The 19,984-nt window shown below is 37.0% G+C and overlaps 4 protein-coding genes across 12 annotated transcripts; 2 read left to right on the forward strand and 2 right to left on the reverse strand.

Annotated features, from left to right (window-relative positions):
* Positions 1-131: 131 nt before the first annotated feature.
* On the forward strand, positions 132-4,244 carry Gle1 (Gle1 RNA export mediator). Of its 4 annotated transcripts, none has more exons than XM_023391322.2 (9): positions 132-328; positions 571-767; positions 838-1,119; positions 1,182-1,571; positions 1,645-1,735; positions 1,810-2,091; positions 2,168-2,475; positions 2,544-2,922; positions 3,003-4,244. In XM_023391322.2, the coding sequence occupies exons 2-9, from the start codon at positions 693-695 to the stop codon at positions 3,263-3,265; spliced, it is 2,070 nt and encodes a 689-aa protein (XP_023247090.2). In that variant the 5' UTR covers positions 132-328; positions 571-692; the 3' UTR covers positions 3,266-4,244. The 4 variants fall into 4 exon arrangements, with proteins under 4 accessions (XP_023247090.2, XP_014215972.2, XP_089454014.1 ...); XM_014360486.2 differs by having other exon boundaries at positions 2,171-2,475; XM_089597888.1 differs by having other exon boundaries at positions 322-365.
* On the reverse strand, positions 3,481-10,407 carry LOC106644825 (uncharacterized). The gene is made up of 7 exons (XM_089597896.1): positions 10,354-10,407; positions 5,220-5,518; positions 4,920-5,145; positions 4,691-4,833; positions 4,491-4,620; positions 4,250-4,432; positions 3,481-4,146 (listed from the first exon to the last, which is right to left on the reverse strand). Exons 1-7 carry the CDS (start codon positions 10,379-10,381, stop codon positions 3,980-3,982), a joined length of 1,176 nt encoding a protein of 391 aa, XP_089454022.1. The 5' UTR covers positions 10,382-10,407; the 3' UTR covers positions 3,481-3,979.
* Positions 10,143-13,399, forward strand: drongo (Arf GTPase activating protein drongo). 3 transcript variants are annotated; one of them, XM_089597892.1, is made up of 8 exons: positions 10,510-10,567; positions 10,646-10,982; positions 11,423-11,857; positions 11,891-12,060; positions 12,146-12,361; positions 12,433-12,669; positions 12,766-12,881; positions 12,962-13,399. In XM_089597892.1, the coding sequence occupies exons 2-8, from the start codon at positions 10,819-10,821 to the stop codon at positions 13,013-13,015; spliced, it is 1,392 nt and encodes a 463-aa protein (XP_089454018.1). In that variant the 5' UTR covers positions 10,510-10,567; positions 10,646-10,818; the 3' UTR covers positions 13,016-13,399. The 3 variants fall into 3 exon arrangements, with proteins under 3 accessions (XP_089454016.1, XP_089454018.1, XP_089454015.1); XM_089597890.1 differs by having other exon boundaries at positions 10,143-10,520; positions 11,423-12,060; XM_089597889.1 differs by having other exon boundaries at positions 11,423-12,060.
* Positions 13,282-19,103, reverse strand: dock (SH2/SH3 adaptor protein dock). 4 transcript variants are annotated; one of them, XM_014360517.2, is made up of 5 exons: positions 18,819-19,103; positions 18,050-18,413; positions 16,988-17,275; positions 15,731-16,737; positions 13,282-15,364 (listed from the first exon to the last, which is right to left on the reverse strand). In XM_014360517.2, exons 3-5 carry the CDS (start codon positions 17,004-17,006, stop codon positions 15,140-15,142), a joined length of 1,251 nt encoding a protein of 416 aa, XP_014216003.1. In that variant the 5' UTR covers positions 17,007-17,275; positions 18,050-18,413; positions 18,819-19,103; the 3' UTR covers positions 13,282-15,139. The 4 variants fall into 4 exon arrangements, with proteins under 4 accessions (XP_014216003.1, XP_089454021.1, XP_089454020.1 ...); XM_089597895.1 differs by lacking the exon at positions 18,819-19,103 and adding an exon at positions 18,676-18,739; XM_089597894.1 differs by lacking the exon at positions 18,819-19,103 and adding an exon at positions 18,560-18,725.
* Positions 19,104-19,984: the final 881 nt, after the last annotated feature.

Below are 19,984 nucleotides of genomic sequence, written 5' to 3' on the forward strand. Positions count from 1 at the left end.
TGAACATCTCGAGAGATGCGCTCTGGGTCCGTACCATATAACTATTTTTCTATACATCGGCCTATGTTATAACATAGGCCTGTGAAGCAAAAAAAAGTTATATGGTACGGCCCCTGCAATGCATGCAAAAATCATATGGACTGACCCTGACCCTGATGAGTCGACAATACAATATACTCGAGATCATCTCTTGATCAACAAATCAACATTGCCATTCCGATCGCTACTCATCAATCCGTCGTGTGATTCGTTTATTTGTCGTTGTACATATTCTCACGATAAGTACGTTATCATCAGTTTTTTCCAGTGTTCCTCTGGTGTTTTCTTCGTAAGTACAGGGACGCGACTCGCGCCATGGGTTCACGGTAGGACGCTGTCTGTCGGTCATCTGTTGTTAAAAATAATCAAATCAAAAAAAACGTCTTGAATTAAGCATTCTGGTTTTAATTTATAAATTGTATATTAATTGCGTTTGTTTACACATGTGTCCTACGGTTTTTCAGCTGCAACATATAAGGCAACTTAATGCAATTTGGAGGGAATTTTCATATGTGTTTTGTGTTGTTGTAGATTTCCAATCCATATAGTCAATCAAAAGGGTTATGTTGCGTTTCGAACTGTAAAGCTTCAGTGATGAAGCAGAACTGACACACCAGAGTTAATTTCAAGTAAATATCTAAAAAAATTCAAGCATGTCTAGTAAGGATCTCAGAGATCACTTGAGGAGGAAAGTGATGATTGAGAAAAAGTCATCACTAAATGAGACGGTAATTGCTTATTTTAGCTTTCTATCGAATTGTTTGAGTTACAATTTTAAGGGGATCGTTTTGTTTTTAGTTCAACTCATTGAGCATTGGTGAAATTATCAATGACCCCGAGTTGAAAACTTCAATATTGAGCAAAGCAGCAAGGGTGTCTGGTGAATTTGATAAGGTGACAATCGGCCCACGAGCTAATTTTGCTTATGAAAATACCCTAAACACCCCAAGTGAAAATGAGATCTCAGACAAGAATTCCTCCAAAAATCACAAGTCATTTGCTTCATCCAGAAGTAATCTTACGTTTTCCATCAAGAAAATACTTTTGGAGAATGAACTGCTCAGAAAAGAGAAAGTTAAGGTATGTGTAATCTCATCTAGTGTATTTTTTAAGAACATTGAATGATTGTACTGAAATTTTAGCAAGCCGTTGACAAGAAGAAAAAAGAAATGGAACAATCTCAAAGGCAATTGCAGGAAGAGCTGTCGGATATGTTAGCCAGGGTTCTTATTCAGAAAGAAAAAGAAAATGAAGAAAAATTGATACAGCTGGAAGCTGAAGAAGAACAGCTTGCGTTTCAATTAGAGCAAGATCGCAAAAAAGAATTAGAGAGGCGGAAAATGAAAGAAAGTGAAGACATATTGAAGAAAATTCTTCCATTTAAAGAGAGTTTCCAAGCCAAGTGGAAAGATATTACAAAAATATATAGTGGGTGCAGAGATCAAAATTCTGCTTGTCGCCTGCTGAATTCCTATACCCACAGGATAAAAGAGTTGAGTTCACGGTGGGAACCGATACATGAAAAAGCCAAGGTAACATCCCATATTTTTACAATATTTCAAATGTTCAGTTTAATGTAAATTAATTTAATTTTGTTATATTTAGACAGGAGACCTTACTAAAGTGGATTTAAGAATGGTAGAGCTAATAGTCCAATCCAATGCTCAGCTTTACGAATCATTCAAGGCTGATATTGGTATGTGTAAATATTTTAACACGTCCATAAATATTTTAATATCAACATTTAATTCAAACTTAATGAACTTTAAGAACAAATTGAAATCGCGTACGACAAAGAAATAACAAGGAGAGAAGCAGAAGTGAAACAAGCCGAACTTAGACTGCAAGAAGAAGAAGCGCTAAAACAAAAGCAGATCCAAGAAGCAGAAAATGCTGCAAAAGCTGAACAAGCCAATGCGTTGACTGAACAGCAAAAAGTAGAGCACTCCAACCAACACATATCAGAAGTTGACGGCGCTCCGCAACCTCCTCCGTATCCTAACACTCCTGAAGCAGCATCAGCTAATGTCGCAGTTACTCAAGTTACTACAGGTAAATGCTCTTCAATTGAGTATCTGAATTTTTTTTTTTTTTATTATAATTTGATTTGTATTTTCTAAAAATCAAGCAGGAGAATCGTCTGACTATCCGGATGTTGAATCCTATCTGTTGTATATGGGTAGTGAAGTGTTTTTAAAAAATTATGAGGCTTGTTATCAAGATTTTATTCATAATAATGCAATGAAAGCGTTTAAATCCGAATGTCGAAAAACACTGAACATAACAATTAATTCCATTTCTCACTTGAATCGTGAACAATTGATGGATAAGTATGACAAGTTGAGGTTGTTTTTGTCGGGGAAGGGAAGTCCCAACATCTTGGTTAACCCTCAAGCCGAAGCTTATTCCAAGTACCTCTTGGCTCAAAAAATTCTGGTAAGCAAGTAATGAAATCAGTAATAAAATCTTTTGTGTACATTCATTACAAAATCGTCCATGAACAGGATCAAGGAGATATTACCATTTCGAGTAAGCCTGAGCTAGCATTTCCGTTCGCTGCTATTGTCGTTGCTCTGTGGAATGACTGGCCTGACTTTGGCGAGATTCTTTTGGCGCTATTTCGAACATTAAGTCCATTTTTTGCTCCTGTCTTCCTCTCGCGAAGAAACGATCAAACAGAAGAAGAGTACTACAAGTCGCTGGGCTGCAAGTATGGAGAGGATGGGAAGCCTGAGCAGCCTGATAAATTTTGGAAAAGACTCGGAGGTATGATGTACCTTTATGCTTCAATACTTGTGACAAGGCAGCGACAAGGTGTCAACAAACCTCATCCTCATGGACTAAGAAATGCATGGAGGTGGCTTGCTGCGACATTGAATATCAGTAAATACCTTTTTCTATGATAATAGTACACCATGATAAGATGAAACATCACTGAAATTCACTGTTTTATCTATTTTTAGAACCTAAGAATGACATAGCTGATATATGTGCTACTTTGATATACATCATGCTGGAGGTCACAGGAAACGACATGTTAAAAACGTATCCTAATCAGTTTCCGAAATTACTGCTTATTCTTAACAACGTATATTACGAAAAACTGAAGAATGTGGATCCTGTTTTGAGCGCTCCCATTAGTCGGTTGGGCGATTTCTTAGCAACAGCTTTAAAAAAAGGCTCCATCCCACCACCTAAAGGACAACTGCCATATAATTTTTGGTAGTACACTAGTTCTTACCATTATATGATTAATATAGTATAAATTATTGTAAATATTTTTGAAAAATAGAAAAAACTTGATTTATTTAAGTTACGTGCGTATTTTAAAAAAAGTAAAAAAAAAAAAAAAAACTGTTAAAAGTGAATGAATTTAAAAACAGAAAACGAAAAGTTATCAGTGAATGAGCAAATCATTAGCAAAATAACTCGTATCGAGTATATTTTATTTAAGTATATTTATGACTGGGGTATATAACAACAAATTCTGGTTTAAAAATTTTCTTAGATAACAATATTGTTTCATTTGAATAAAAATTGTTATCGTTCGTTGATTAGTATTCTATAAAAAATTCATTTGTTCATTGTAAAGTAAAATCATTGCATTGTTCTTATTAGATCGAGTATGACATCTTCCAGAATTAAAAAAACTTTTTATTAATGTTAAAATCTTTAACGTTTTTAAATGACAAATCATTAATTGTAAGCTAATGTTATTGAATGAAAAAAAAAAAATGTACGCTCTTTAATATTGAAATAGTCGATTATACATTTTATCATTGAGCAAAATAACCGTTTCACTCTTTGATAATCAAAGCAGTTTTATCACATGTATGCTAAAAAACATAGTCTTCAAATATTTTGAGACCAACGATAAAACAATATAAAAAATATAAGGCTTTTATTTGTATAAAAGTAATAAATGGCGAATCGCGGGCTCTCAGTAATATGGGACACTGGTGGGCACGGATTTTATATCTTGAACTTCAACATTGCTTTTACTGTACTCTGCGAATCCAAGAACACTGTAGAGTCCAAACTTCTCCATCCACTCCGTATCTCGGCAAAGACCGAGCAAGTAATCCTTAATTTTTTCGATGATTTCATCTGGAAAGTCCGAAAGATCGACTCTCATAAATTTGTATTTCGAACAAAACTATTTTTTACCCAAGAATTAGCGAATAAAACTTTGGTTCCTAACAAAATTTACCTGGCATATTTTTATTAACCATAACGGGGTAAGGCGGCAGGGGCCCCAAGCTACTGAGAATGTGCAGTGAGTAAACCCCAGGCAAGGATTTCCTGTGGTACTTAATGACCGGTGACTCGAGTACGCAGACCTCGACCTGCTTACCAGCCACCATCTGCAACGCCGAAACTTGAGAATTGGCATCTGAAAGAAACAATCGTCATGCACGGAAAAGACTCTCAGGAAACATTTTACAACCTACCCAGAGTATTTCCAAAGAAGGCCGGCCCCTCGCCCTTGGCCCTCAGGTGATTGAACAGCAGCGTCGACGCTCCGATTTTTCTTCTTCGGTCGGGCAACGCGCACCTGTGGCCCCGAAGATCCATTATGTCCTGTGACACAAGAAAAAAAAAAAAAAAAAAGTAACACCACCGAGCTCCCTTTGAATGAGAAAACGTGTACCTCGACATGAGGAGCTCTGTCGGTGGCGACGACAACATCGGCATAAACGTCCGGCGAGAAGGTTTTGTTCAGACGATGCTCGAACACGAAGCTCACAGGCAGCAGCTTGCCATCCTCCCAGGACTCACCAGCTGGCAAAATCGCTGTTGGAGATGAAAATTTCAAATCATATGACTTCCTGTACTGCACTTTTGTATCAATGGATAATAGGTTGTTGTAAGTTGTATACCGATGTCGACGACGTCCTTGGCGACTGGCCGGTCGGTTCTGGACTCGTGGAGTAGCACCACTGGCTTCCCGGTGGCGACTTCGATGGCTTCGGCCACGACGTCAAACAATCCGACCGGCAATGACGGCACCAGGTGAGTCGCCAGGACTATCGGCCGGCAGTCGAGGACAGGTGGCTGTTTTGGCGGGTGCGTGCGCGGCACGGCGGTCTTCATCGGTTGGTGCATCTGGAAAAATTACCGATTTTCAAGTCTACCTTTTTTTTGTTTTCTTTCATACACATGTTATTTTAATATTTTACAGTCGGCTCGGCTTCCTCGTCGTCGTCGTCCTCTTGAACGTCATCACCGATCATCTCGTCGCTGCTGCTGCTGCTGCTGCTGATGCTCCTCTTCTCAACTTCCTCGACGACGGCAACCTGCACCTTGTCGGTCTCGGCGCTTGACGCGATCGTTGTTGACTTGTCGAATGTATCTGACAGCAGCGCGTCACTGCTGCGGGTAGGGGCAGCAACCTCCAGTACCGACGACGTCTGTTTATCCATGTCGTGGAGATGCAGTTGTGGGGGTGTATACGAATGTTGCATATTGTGTGTATTGGCTGCATGAGAATTTAAAGGGAATAGAATAAGTATAAGAGTTTAGTTTATGATTTTAAATTTATTACATTGAAAATTTTTTGAATGAAAAATCTCAATAGAACATCAGCACACCATCTGTTTTGAAGAGTGGACGCAGTTGTACGTGCTCTGTTTAATTTTATCTCGTGTCAACAGGAAAATTCGATACTGCTGCATAACATGTGCAAAACATTTATATCGCTAATTGAATTTTTTTTTTTTTTTTAATGTCCATTGCATATTAATTTGTCAATCACATTGTCAGAAGACGTAGAAAAGCAGCTATTTGGTTTCCCTTTATTATTTTTCTCAATACTTGCACCATAAGTATTTATAAAAAATTTTTGTCCACAGTAAATGTTTGATAATTACCATCGCATATCGTGTACATACTAGGTTGTAAACAGTTTATGGTACCCGTGTAAATGAATTATTTACTGTTTTAACGTAATTATGCAAAAATTTTTTTTTTTTTTTTTTACTAACTGACGACTCACTGCTTCCAAGCTTATATATTTTGTCGTAATTTAACAAAAGGATGAAATTATGAAAAAAATACCATGCTTTTCGGTGTAAAACACACGACTAAAATTAATTAATGACCGGAGCAAGAAGTAAGAGACTCATACCTATAATTTACACGCATTGAGTATCAATGAGGTGAAATGTATTAGTATCGGCGTGAATTTTTCAACATTTTTTTCATAACTTTTTGGTTTACAAAAAAACAAAGTCAGAAATTACAACAAAATATAAATATGGCAAGCTGCATTTTTCTTTACTTATTGTCAATAAGAAATACTCACCACAACAACGAAAAACTAATACAAAAAAGCTCGTACGTATATGCAATTGCGATATTTCAAATTTGGAACGAATTGTAGTTTATTTCGAAAAAAATTGGTCAAGTCCCATATAAATCAAAACTTGAACAGGATGATTTATCGCCTATACAAAACGCATGTAAAAAAAAAAAAGAATATCGTCTAACAGCACAACGCATTTTTATACGAGATTGGTTATTAAAAGTTTTCTACTCAATATTTATATCCATGTAAAATTTTGCGTCAATACTTGTATAAACTAAGTTATTAACAAATTATCACGTTGAAAAAAAATTATAAAACAGATTTCCAACAAATTTTAATATTGTTAAACATTTTTGATTACTTCGAATCTCAAGTAACTAGAAAGTGGGATATATATCATTATATGAGAGCCAACCTCCTTAAAACGATTTTCATGATCGTAAAACTTTGAATACGGTACTTACTCACGATTTATTTATAACTCATGGGAGTAAAGGTCATATTATGAAGATCAATTAAGGTAGTCCTTAAAAACTTTATTATAATGTACAGAATTTTTTTTTTTAAATAAAAATTTGTTATACCCGAAAAATAGATGACTCAGTTTGGTCTCTTACCCAAGTTAGCAGTGATTAAATTCAAAATCATTTAAAAAATAAGCTTCCCACAGACTCGGGTGTGTATGTACTTTTTGCAAATACTCAGATACGTAATTTTTTCCCAAAAAACCTAAGAGCTTGTTGAAAGCACATATTACTTTCATTACTACTTATATAGTATCGCAACGTTATACTATACCTTTCAATTCATTTTCTTTTATACGTGAATTTAATCGTAATATGTTTTATATTGATTAAAGTTGCTTTCAACTTCAAATCATTTAATATAAAAATTTTCTTTCTCTCTTATGTTAGTTTATATACTTTTTAGTATTTGGTATACATTGTACTAAGTACTGTGTATCCGCAATTGTACAATAACTCGCAACACACAATGCAATAACAACACTCGCAACACAATTCTTCCGTTTATTAATTACGTAAACAAATAATCTAATATTCAAACGATAAACTGTCATTTGATAAAAATATTTTGTTTAAAGTACTTTAACAAAGAGTTTATCTTGTAAAAATAAAAATTGCTCGGCTACAATAAAGCCAATATGTCACATACCAAGTCAAAATATTTTTATCTTAATCCTCTATACGGAATCTCAACAAAAATTAATGTCAGTAAATAAATGAAGAAAAAAAGAAACACTCACCACGTATATACATATAATATTTGTGTGATTGTCTACTCAACAAATTATCTTATATACCCGCGAACATGCTTATACGATCGTCTGCCTCTACCGGCTAAACTTACCGGTCAACTGTGGATAATCACTGAAACACTTCTCGGGAGAAGAGTTTGCGAGTCTTGTTCTTTCCTTGTACATCTCTTACTATATTATAATGTGCCTCTATGTGTGTAGGTATTTCTGGTTCTCCCAAGCAACCCAAGCTTCATATTATACGTATACGTAACGTATCCGATAACAATTGATGTATAGTTTAAGCCGGCAGTAAAAAAAAAAAAAAAAAAAAAACGCGATGTACGTGAAAAATATCGTTCGATCGCCAGTCGCGTTACAAATGTTTACGCATTCTTGGTTTTCGATGCTTTCAACGTGACTTTGTTATTTATACTTATCGAACGCGGGCACTCGACAGATGCGTGACAGTGACATGCTAACGATAAAAATGTAGTTATGTTGTACACATAATCATCATCTAATATGTATGGAGATATATATGTACTGAAACAGACAATTTTACTATTTGAAAGTTTTACACTTATAATTTTTTTTTTTTTTTAGTTTAAATTTCACTGATCACTGTTTCACGCTTCACTGTTTGAATTATAGTTTGTAAACTTATTATTGTCGGTCCCACATTGGATTACCGATTAATATTTAAAATGAAAATTCGTATTAGCTATATATGGGTACTAAAAAAACGGCCATCATTTTTCACTATTTCAAATTAATCGTATACTAATCCAATCGAAAAGACATGAAAAGTCGTATTAAAAGTAATTTTGTTTGGTTGTGACAAATTAGATAGTGTCGTTGAACTAATGTTATAAAGTTTCACATATTTGTTCCAGTACCTTATACCAAGAATCATACATATATGTTGACTATATTTTTCTGGTAAATACGTGACAAAATCGTCAAATTAAAAAAAAAAAATAATAACATTGAAGAGATAATGAAAAAATTATGTATAGCAGGGGGTAAAGTTACGGTGACGGAAAAACCATGTTATTTAATGCATATATTTGACGCTGACGCATCAGTGAGTCTTATTAAATTAAACAAAAATTGAATTTCTATGATAAACACTAAAAAAACATAAAAGTCCGTTGACTAACGAATACGAACGAAAGATGTTAACGAAAATACATACTATAATGTACACATCTACATGACCTAAAAAAGTCACGCAAAATTATTTGTATATACTTAATATCGTTTTATTTTTCATACATCAAACCAGTTTTCTATGCATTAAATTTTAACGATGAGTATATGAAAACATTTATATGGTTGGGAATTTTTTTAAAATATTTACTCATCCGAGCGAGGATCGGTTAACTCTGGAGTATAGAGTATTCGACAGAAGGCGCAAGGTTCAAACGACGTTTTCCTTTCCAAATTCCAAGGGCGCAAAATCGTACTTTGCGCCCGCGAAATGGTACAGTGGAGGCTGTTTAATTTGTTGAGCGGGAAATTCAAATATTCGATTCCCATCGGCTGATTCCATCACATAACCTCTTTCATTGGTAAATTTTATACTTCCCGCTCAACGAATTAAACTGGCCATCTCTCTATAGGGTGCAAAGTACAAGCTTGGTTGTTGTGCGTTTGTGCCCGGGTCGCGTATGTTGTTTTTCTCACCGAAGGCAAAAAGTGCAATTTTGCGCCCGGTAATTTACTTTTCTCCCGCGGGCACACAGTGATTGTTACAATAAGTGCGGCCATGGCGAAAAGTAGTGGTTTTCGTACCTGTACTGACGCGTGTTACCAGGGCAATCATTGAGCCCGAGGAACTCCTTGTGTTTGCGATAGTTTGTCTGCCAAAAATGAGCCCAAAGCCAAACAGAGAGAATGTTTAATTTTAGTTCTCAATTAGCAACGCTAGGTGGCTGCAGGGCAAGACTAGGCGACTCTGGCGCGGTGTCAAGGACTACGTTTTTATGAGCGCTGTTTCGATGACCGTCATGAATTTACATTATTAATTAAATAAAAAGGTACAGCATCAATTTAGATCGAACGCAGCTCATTATAGCTTTTTTTTCAATTTCGCGCAGTGTGTGATCAATTTTTGGCCCATTGACAGTTACTTTAAAGGTTACACATTTTTTATACACGAGCTACAAAGAATTTTTCTTTACATTTAGGTGAAAAGGAGTAGTTGCGTATCATTTTCGCATCCTTTTTTAACGAAAAGTAAGTAATTAGGTACAGTTGCAATGCCTCAACATACCTATTAAATATATATATCTTTTTTAGTTTTTTGAAGTAAACCGCCTGCACCACCGCCTAACCGTATACTTATATATCCCTAGGAAGGAAACCGATTTCGTCAGTTAGAGGTCTCTGGTGCCTTTTGCGTTTTTGGTAAATGTAAATAAGTATCATTATTGTTAATATATATTGTTATTGCAGTGAAACGTATTTATATTTTTACACTTATGCAAGGTAACGCGTGATTACGCAAAAAATCACACAACAGCAGTATTATAATAAGATTTATTCAGTTACCCCAGGTTATCCAGCTCGGAGCGCTCTCGGAGTGTAGCCGGAGTGCTCCGAAAATCATCAGTAAGTAAATGTAATGTCACACTGAATATACACACATTTTGGGAGCACTCCGAGGCGTCCGAGCGCTCAGAGTTAAATAAATGAACAATAAAAAATTGTAGTGGTGGTAGTAGGAGTATAAAGAGAAAAAACCTACATACAGTCGGAAGAAACGGAGACGTCATCGCGGGGGCGGTTCGAGAGTGGACATCGTCGAGAGAGGCGCAGCAGACCGCAGAGCAGAGACGGGGACTATGGGATTGGGGGCTTAGAGTTAGAGAGTCAAGAGAGAAAGGAAAGGAAGAGGAATCTTTGTACATATACGTACGTTATACTTACGTGCTGCATGCAGCTGGACTGCTGCAGCAAGAGTACGTCCTTCTCATCTTTATTTTAGTGTGATTGTCGCATATACAGAATATGTCTAATAACTACTCATTATTGCTCAGAGAAGAACAACAATCTTGCTTCCGTGCGGGAGAATAAAGGAGTCACAATCGCGGTGGAGTTCGGATGCACCCACGGGCTGCTCTCGCGCGCGAGTCTGAGAGGCAAGTAAGTTGGTAAAGTACGCGTGTGGTGGTCCGGTGGTTGTTGTGTCTGCAACCAAGATCAAGTCGACATGGCATGTGCCAAAAAGAAGCAGGACGAGAAAAACCTGAAGACGTTGCGCCAGCTCGTCTCACAGCCAGGCAACAAGGAGTGCTTTGACTGCCAGCAGCGTGGACCTACTTACGTCAACATGACAATAGGTTCTTTTGTCTGTACCACTTGCTCGGGCATGCTGTGAGTACTCATACCCATACCATTTTATAATTATTCTCGTCTTTAGTAGAATATGCATGGTTTGTACTGTTAGTAGTTAGTAGCTCCACAAACATCTTTTTTTTTTTTTTTCTTTCTTTTTTCTTTAATCGCTGCAAGTCACTGATGTGATTACGTCTTTGTGGGTTACAAGACATATATTCATCCACACTGCAGTGTTTATAAACTTTCAAGCGCTTTTTACGAGCTTTTTTTCTGTCCTTGGTCGAACAGGAAGTGATCGTTCGCTGACTCTGGTGATATTTATTCATGATTGGCTCTTTTTTTCTTCCGCATTTTCTGTTTATTGCATGCATTGTTCACGTGTCGACTAATGATCCCTGGACACTTACCAATATAAACATAAAGAACAAAGTATGTTTATGCATGTACTTCAAAGTATAAACTCTTGAAATTTGCAGGCGAGGTTTGACGCCACCGCACCGGGTCAAGTCGATTTCTATGGCGACGTTCACGCAGGAAGAGATCGATTTTTTGAAGGAGCGTGGCAACGAGTTCTGCCGTGCTATCTGGCTGGGTCTGATGCCGCAAAGTACGAGTCACAGCAACAAGGATGAACAAAAGATGAAGGACTTCATGAGCGCCAAATATGAGCTTAAGAGGTACTACTTGGATCCTGCAATGGCCAGTCAGTTGCTCAGTCAGAAGCCGTCCTCCCTGCACCACAGCAGCACGTCTAGCAAGCACAGCAGCTCGAGAAGCAACAGCTCGTCCTCGTCGAGTCTGGCTGCGGCTACGTCCACGATAGTAAAGGCACCGCCCAACAAGTCTCTGTCCTCGCCCGTCCCGCTCTCCATTAAAATTACGATCCCAACTGCAACCAAGGAAACTGAACAGTCGCACCACCAACTTGTCAACTCGAGTATCAGCAACAATAGCAGCAATGCGAGCTTCGTAGCCGATTTTAGCAAAGTGCCTGTCCCCGCTTCTTCACCTCTCACCATTCCGCCCTTGAACAAAGTTCCGCAGCCACAGCCCATCGTTCCGCAGCCTTCCTTTGCCAACTTTGAGAACAATCCTATCTTCGATTCGTCCAAAGGTTAGTGCCTTGTAGTTTTCTTCTTTTTTTTTTTTTTTTTTTTACATCCAGGTCACAGTCGACATGGTATTGTTTTATTGTTTAGCTAATCAAACTACTCCGCTGTCGCCTGTCTCTCAAAATATCATAACAAGTACAATTGCACATACAAATGGCACGACGGCTAGCACTACTCCACTTCCTCCTTCCGAGGACAGATACGCCGCTCTGAAAGATTTGGATTCAATGATGAAGCAAGCAAACCTGAAAGATGAGCCAATTTCTAATAAAACATCATGGAATCTGAAAGATATTAATAATGGTAAAGCAATACTTCATTTCACATCGAACTAAATTTTTAATGCATTACTAATGGTATAAAATATTTTTCAGCTGCAAACTCTGCATGGTCTGCATTTGACCAAACTAGTTCTCCCTTTATTTCAAATCCTTTTACTAATAGTAATTGGTGGCCGAATAACGTACTCAATAGTAATAATAATAACAATAACAATAATAATAATCATCACCATCATAATGGCAACAATAATAATTTTCAACCCTTTGAAAATAACGTGTGCAATACGGCAAATCCATTTAGACAGACACAATTGCCAGTGACAAATAATGGCAAGTACAATATGTTTTACTTTAAAATAGAATTTTATGAGTTTTGACGAACCCGAAATTGATTTTCTTTCTCCTTTTTTTTATTTTTTTATTTAGATTCATGTTGGTACAGCCGAGACACTCAGGAAAATATTACGTCTAGTCACTTATCGCCCTTATCGAACAAAACGTGGCAACCCGCTGTGACAGCATTCAAAGCCAATCCTTTTGCTGTACGTAGTCGATAACACTAAATAACTTAATTGCATACACGTGACAAATAAAATACAATAATTAATATTGTCTTTTACAGGTTGGTTCCGGCATCGAAAATACGACGCGGAATTCAAACAATCCTTTTTTGTGATCAGTTGCTTTAAGGCTTGGATAAATACGAACAAATGATAAATAATATTATCTGCACGCTGCAACGTGTGTAGATTACGAAAGAGAATTTTTATTGTACATGACTAAATATGGCAGTTAGTGCTGTTAATATTAATCTCTCTAGGAGCACCAATCTCTCTATCTTTATATCTTTTTGGTTAATACTAGTATATTATTATTTATAAATTAATTACGCATACAATTATTGAAATTAAAAAGATTAACGATTGTTATTGTTCATTATTTTGCTGTAAGGCCGAGATAATAATGTGGCAACTATTTTTGCTGCTTGCTTGAACTTTTACCTTTTTATAGTGATTTTTTTATTGAGCCAAGAAAAATAAAACTAAACATACTGTCTTAAGGACTGTTTAAAATAAAAAAATAATTGAATGGAAATACCTTGTTCCAGTGATACATATTCTTTCAATAAAAGTAAAAAAGATTTATTGAACAAATTGTCGATTTTTTCTTTCTACATTCAATAATCGGTAATCATTGTATGATCAGAGTTCATATTTCAGTGAACACGTACACAATTGCGTAAAAAAAAAATCATGGTTGCATAGGTGCACACTTAAATACTTTATTTACTTAGAAATATTCTAATAAATACAAAATCACAAATGAACACTTAGTCTTTGTTTTAGCTTTATAACAGTAGGTTGACCATACTTGCGCAATATAATTAATTTATTCGGCTGTTACGCTCGCACAAGCTAGAATAATAGATGCATAATAATTTATTACAAAACGATGTTTCAAAAAAATGTATTCTGCCAGCGAGGTAATGCGTAAGAAAGCCACAAATAAAAATTTCCGTACCGCTTTCTAATAATCGGAAATTTTTACAGTCATTTTAATAGAAAAGTTTTAAAAACTTTACATGATCGCCTGTTAAAAATCTAGCTACCTTTCGTCACGCTAATTTTTATTATGATTTATGAAAGCATCAATGAGCAACGAGTCGTTGTGAAGATGACCTTCTTACGTGTAAAGAGTACTACGAAAACAAGTTTGTTCTAAAAAACGTTCACAAAAAATTCAAAACGCTAATTATGTGGCGAGTTGGCTAGTCGTGTTAGTAATTTTTTTTTTCCTCTATAATATATGCGTATGCGCAATCACGGGCAAAATTATTACTTTTTTTTTTTTTAATAGATACAAGAGTACAAAATGCTAAAGTACTTAGAATACTAGACACAAGTATCTTTTATACAAAAGTGTCCAAACAGACATGAGCGTTATAATACTTGACTAAAAATACACTGGAACGTCGTTAAAATTAAACAACGTATCTAGATACTCAAAAAAATCCTTTAATAAACTTTATAAAAATCATGCCAAGTAAAAAATCAACCATCATCACTCAAAATCGTTTATGTATTATTTTACACCATAAACACAAAGCATCCATTCACATTACAATTATTTCACAAATTCAATTTTTCTCACCTCTCACCCTATAGAAACAAGATTTTATCCTGTCAATTCGAAATCTAATACGAGCCCTCCAAAAATTCGGGGCGTTCTACTAGTACAGAAACATTTCATATAATTTTTAGTCAATAAAAACTTCGAAAATGGTGAAATACAATAAAATTATGCAATTCAAGTTTATTGAAAATTCCGTGGATACGCATCAAGACAAAATTTAATTTGTAAACTGAAGGATTTCTAGAATAAGAATTTGAACTACGGACATCTGAAAGCATTTTGGATGAGAGTAAAAAAAATCAATTCAAGAAATAATGGGCACTCTGTGTATAAATTTAAGATAATTGAAATTATCACTTATAAAAGACACCTTTGATTTACCTAGATACGCATGTAGACACTAGCCCATGACTGTTGACCCGCAGAAAAGAGAGACAATAACGACCTGCATTTTAGGCGACAATAATACGCGCACGCACGACTCGATGTGATATTATATAGGGATAATGTATGAGATGAGGATTAGGGTAATCGAGAAGGCGGTCGCGAGTTATAGGCAATTTTTAAAAAATCTTTACGAAACGCGTATTAACTAAGCGTGTTGGACGATTACTCATTGTCATTTATATAGAGCCAGCAAGGAGGCACGCGACACGCGCGAATTTTTTTAGCATCCATTGCTGCTTGGATTTCCGGCTTTTGGCAAAGGTCGCACCAAGTACAGTTTCTCGCCTTGCTTGTTTGTATAGATGGGTGCTCGCTGATAATGATCAACTAGCTGGTCAAGTGTGTGAAACTTTCTTTGACCAATGCAGTAAAGGGCTCCTTCCACGTGCACCCTGAAATGCTTATTACGTCCTGGTGCCTTCAATGAGACCGAATAATCTCCCATCTGGAAAAACAATTTTTTTTAATAAAAACTGTCTCATTTTACCACATTTGTTACATTAATTGTTACTCAACACCGTGAGTATATACTACATTCAAACGAAGAAATTGTTTGTACATCAATAAATTTTTCTATACTACACAACTCTTCCTATTTTTTTTTTTTTTTTTTTTTTTTTTTAATTTATCACCTCATATATGATTAAAATTGAAAAAACAAAGTAAAACCCTTCCACTATCATTTTTACTCCGTTTAAAATACAGTTTGACTCCATTAAAAAATTACACTTGCAAAAACTTTCAACAGATCATGCACACACATATTAAAAGTAAAGCTTAGAAACAGAAAAAAACGAAAGACAAAACTCACGTTGGTTTCACTATCTCGTATCAAAAAATCGCCATCATGTCCGTGTTGATTTAAAAGGGTATCACATTGCGAGCGTGTGATGCTTCCGTAGTACCATGGCTTTCCCATAAGATGTGGTCTGTCTGCTCCCGGATTGGCAGCACCAGCTACCGAATTTGCATTATTGTTGCTACTACCGCCTCCTCCGCTACCGCCTCCACCGCCACCGCCACCGCCACCTCCACTACCGGCACTACCACCACTTACGTTCAAACGATCGCGGTAAGCCTGCGTCAGATATTCGCTCAACTCCTGGAGGTAGTTCCTCGGCACTAGGCCCACCTGTCCTTGGCCGTTCCTGGCCTTGTACCACTCGGGATCAGCGGGTGGACGGTCGAGGATCTCGAGGCGATCGCCCTTCTCGAACGACAGCTCCTGATCGTTGTTCGACGAGAACGAGTACAGGGCAACAACGATATCGAGCACGTTCTCGGCCATTGCGTAGGTGTGCAGTGTGTCCTCGGCATCGCCCTCTTCTTGGGTATAATTGGATGGGAACCACCCGGCTTGGGTGCCACTTTGCCCCCGCCACCAGCCATCGTTGCTCTTCTCGAGGATGAGAATCCGCGTGCCTTTGACCAGTGACAGCTCGTCGGGCTGTTGGGCTTGGTAGTTGTATTTGACAACGGCCGTGCCGATGGCCTCGCTCGGGTCGGCTGGCATGCGCCTCGGCATTATCGGGGACTCGACGACGCGCGACGGCGAGTTGCTGGACGGCAGTGTTTTCGAACCCGAGCCTTTTTTCACCTTCTTCTTGATGCTATCAAACAGCGAGGGTTTTTCTTTTTTCACGTAGTTACTCGGCACGTAACCCGCCTGGCCACGCGAGCTCTGCACCCGCCACCAATGCTTCGAATCGTCCAGCAGCAGGTATCGCTCATTTTTGCGCAAGTCCAGCTCTTGAGCACCTTGTGCCTCGTAATCGTATTTTGCGACAACGTAACACACGTCGTCTTGGTTTGTTTTGCCTGTTAAATGAAATATGCACAGTTTATATATTATTATTTCAAATGACCAGGAAAATTACGCTGTGCCGATGTATTTCTCTTTTAAAATCTAAATTTTTCAAACGACTTTTACAACATACAAGTAAAATTTAAAGAATATCATCTACTGTTTAACAATACTATAACAGAAAAAAATTAAAACTAAGCATCAAACAAACAATGATCTGATGAAATAAAAAATATCTAATTACTATACAAGAAAACAACGTACCATGCTTCATGGCTGCCATGTGCAAACACAAGATGATGATTGTAGTAATGTATTTTTTTTAATAGTAGAATAACGACAGTGTGATATATACTCTGCCTCTATTCTGCAGTTATCACTTGTGTGAATGAAAAATTTTTATGACGTAAGTCAATGGTGTTTATATGCCAGACATTCATTCTTTAGTTTATTGACTCTTTTTTTTTTGCTTTTAATGTCTGAGTACCTTCCAGTTCCTCGACTTGAAGTCTGTTGTTTGTTGGGGTACAGCAAGTGCGTGCATAATAAACTCTTTAATATGAAAGGAAATGAAAGAAAAAATTAATTATTTAATATTTACATCAAATTTTGTAAAAACATGTGTAATAATAAGTTTTAATGTATGAAGAGAGTAAAAAGTTTTTGAATACCATACAATTAAGTTTAGTTAAAATTAAGTATCAAAGTTAATCAAATTATTTAAAAACTTTGTAATTAAATTATACATATTCATCCAACTTTGGCAGCTGTTTCGTTATTTTTTGAAAAATAAATACAAAAATATTAAGCTCTCTGTGTAATGCTTTTAGCAATTGAAGAGGAAAGTTATTAACAAAACAAATAATGTCAGGGAAAACGAATCAATTATTAATAAATAAGCATAGTAAGCCTCATTCAAGTACACTATATACATGTATCTAAAAGCTTCAATTAAAAACTTTATTAAGATGCATCAGTAATACTGGTACATTTCTATCATTCTAAAAAGCAAACTAGAAAACTGATCTGTGGACATACACATACTTAAAAGTAATAAGATTCTCTGCATCGCACTAAGAGACAAATGCCACTGTCAGTGCAATGCCTTTTTGTCAAATTTAGTTACAATACAGATTTACTAGTCCTATAAGATTCTTTACAAGAGGACAAACGAGGAGAGGGCAAAAAAAAATACGAAACACAGCACAGTAAGATCGAACAAAACGAAAAAAAAAATTTAACAAGTGTAAATAAAGGTAAGTAGGCAGCTAACAAAAAAAAAGGTAGAGATGTGAAAGGCTATCTGATAAAAAAGTCCATCTTTACCGATCTTTAAACTCGACATATTCCCTCATGTGCAGCTCGTAGGAGGACAGCTAGGCTCCAGTTACGTCGTGTCCCGGATTGGTAATCCGCTTGACGAGCGATGTTACACTTCTTGGTGGCTTGGAGTTACAACGACAAACAAGAAGAGCGGCTCCGTCGACTGCAGCAGCCATGAACGTATCTATACTTGCAATATATACTTATATTCTGTTGGCAACCTCGGGCCCATGCTGGACAACTCTTTACTTTTGCTCGGTTGCTCTCTCATGAAGCTTGCTTAGTGAGACTGCCACTGGTGAATCTATCCGTAAAATTCCATGGAATTGATGCTTGTCCTGCAGGTGCTGATAAAGCCATATGAGCCCTGTGGACGTATGGATATAGATGTATATTTATCGATAGCCTAATGCAGTAAGTATTGCGTATGGGGACACATATAAAATATACAACGACCAGCCCAACGATATGGCAACAGTAACGATTTATTATGCGCGTAGAGTACTTATGTACTTGTACACAGATGCACTGTAACAAAACTCTTTTGCTGACTAAGTCTTGGGCACGATAACTCAGAGGGGGTCGCGTCGCGGTGCGGGGACACAGGACAGCTAGACACTAGACATCACCCGTCTCGTTGTCTCCCAATACACTCCGTGTACTTAGTCTAGTCTTCTAGATGAGAGAGTCATGAGAGACGAAAAACGAAAAGGAACACACGCATACATATATATATTTTTAGCATGAGTAATAAAATATATATTATATATACCTATGCAACAACACTGAAGTGACTGAAGCACGAGCCGCACAATTGTAAGAATATATATCAGCCAAGAACTTGAGTAGGTGGTATAGGTATACTGTTCAAGTATCAAGGATTCATTTAAGGGAGGCACCCTGTTATTCTGTCAACTCTTTTTATGCGCTACTTATAAGTACCCTTCTCGCAGCTTGAACCCGAGAAGTTTGGAAGGATATACACCTCTAAGTATGGGAGTGTAATATATATAAAATGGGGATTGGGGAGAGGTTGGCGGCTGCTCTGCTGATGCTCTCACTCACCATGCACGCACAAGCACATCAGCTCGTGTGTATAATATATACCTATGTATATACGGGAGAGACACCACAGACCACAGTTCGTCGTACTCCGAAAATCCGATCGATTTTTCGGAGCAAAAGTTTAACTGGAGGTCAATTTGTTGAGCCAGATGCCCTTTGCCGACTTTTTTTAGTACATATGAGTAATCATGTATATGACAGTTTTTACCCTAGATACAGTGTAAAGTATAATTCAGTTATATATATATAATATATATACATATATGTGACAATAAACAACGGAGAGGGAGCGTTTTATAAAACAGCGCACACTTCTGGACTTCTGGAGCTCACGCCCCAAAAAAGCGGAGATTTCTTACTTATTACCCCGCGATAACGCACCGGCTCTCGGTTCACGCAAGCGATCAAATAATTGTTTTGATCCTCTTTTGCTCTGACATTATCACACTCGATTGCATTTTTTTACGCCCGAGACTCTTAGCTCGAGCTCGTACTTATTCGTTATAGCGTTGCGGATGGTTTTATGAATAATGTAAATTTTATACTTTATAAAAACACTCGATTGCATCAGGAGCACAAGAGAGCGGACTATACAATACGTGAACACCCCCGCACAGGGGTGCAAAGCTCGGGCAGACATGTTTAGGAGAGCGTGTGTGGGGTTGTATTGGATCCATAATAATAACAGATTTCTCTTGGCTATTGCGAAAAAGAGCTTATCAATGCAATCGAAACTTTTTAAAACCAGCAAAATGATTCTAATTCATCGTTTTTTTTTTTTTTTTTTTTTTTTTCTTTTTTCAATTCACGAGAGTCAAATTTAATTAATACTCAACAACCTCTTTTATTAAAACTGACTTTTGAATGATTTCA

This window comes from Copidosoma floridanum, unplaced genomic scaffold, assembly GCF_036245765.1.
Source record: "Copidosoma floridanum isolate Cflo_tuat_1 unplaced genomic scaffold, Cflo_Japanese_pri ptg000040l, whole genome shotgun sequence".
Taxonomy (NCBI): Eukaryota; Metazoa; Arthropoda; class Insecta; order Hymenoptera; family Encyrtidae; genus Copidosoma; species Copidosoma floridanum.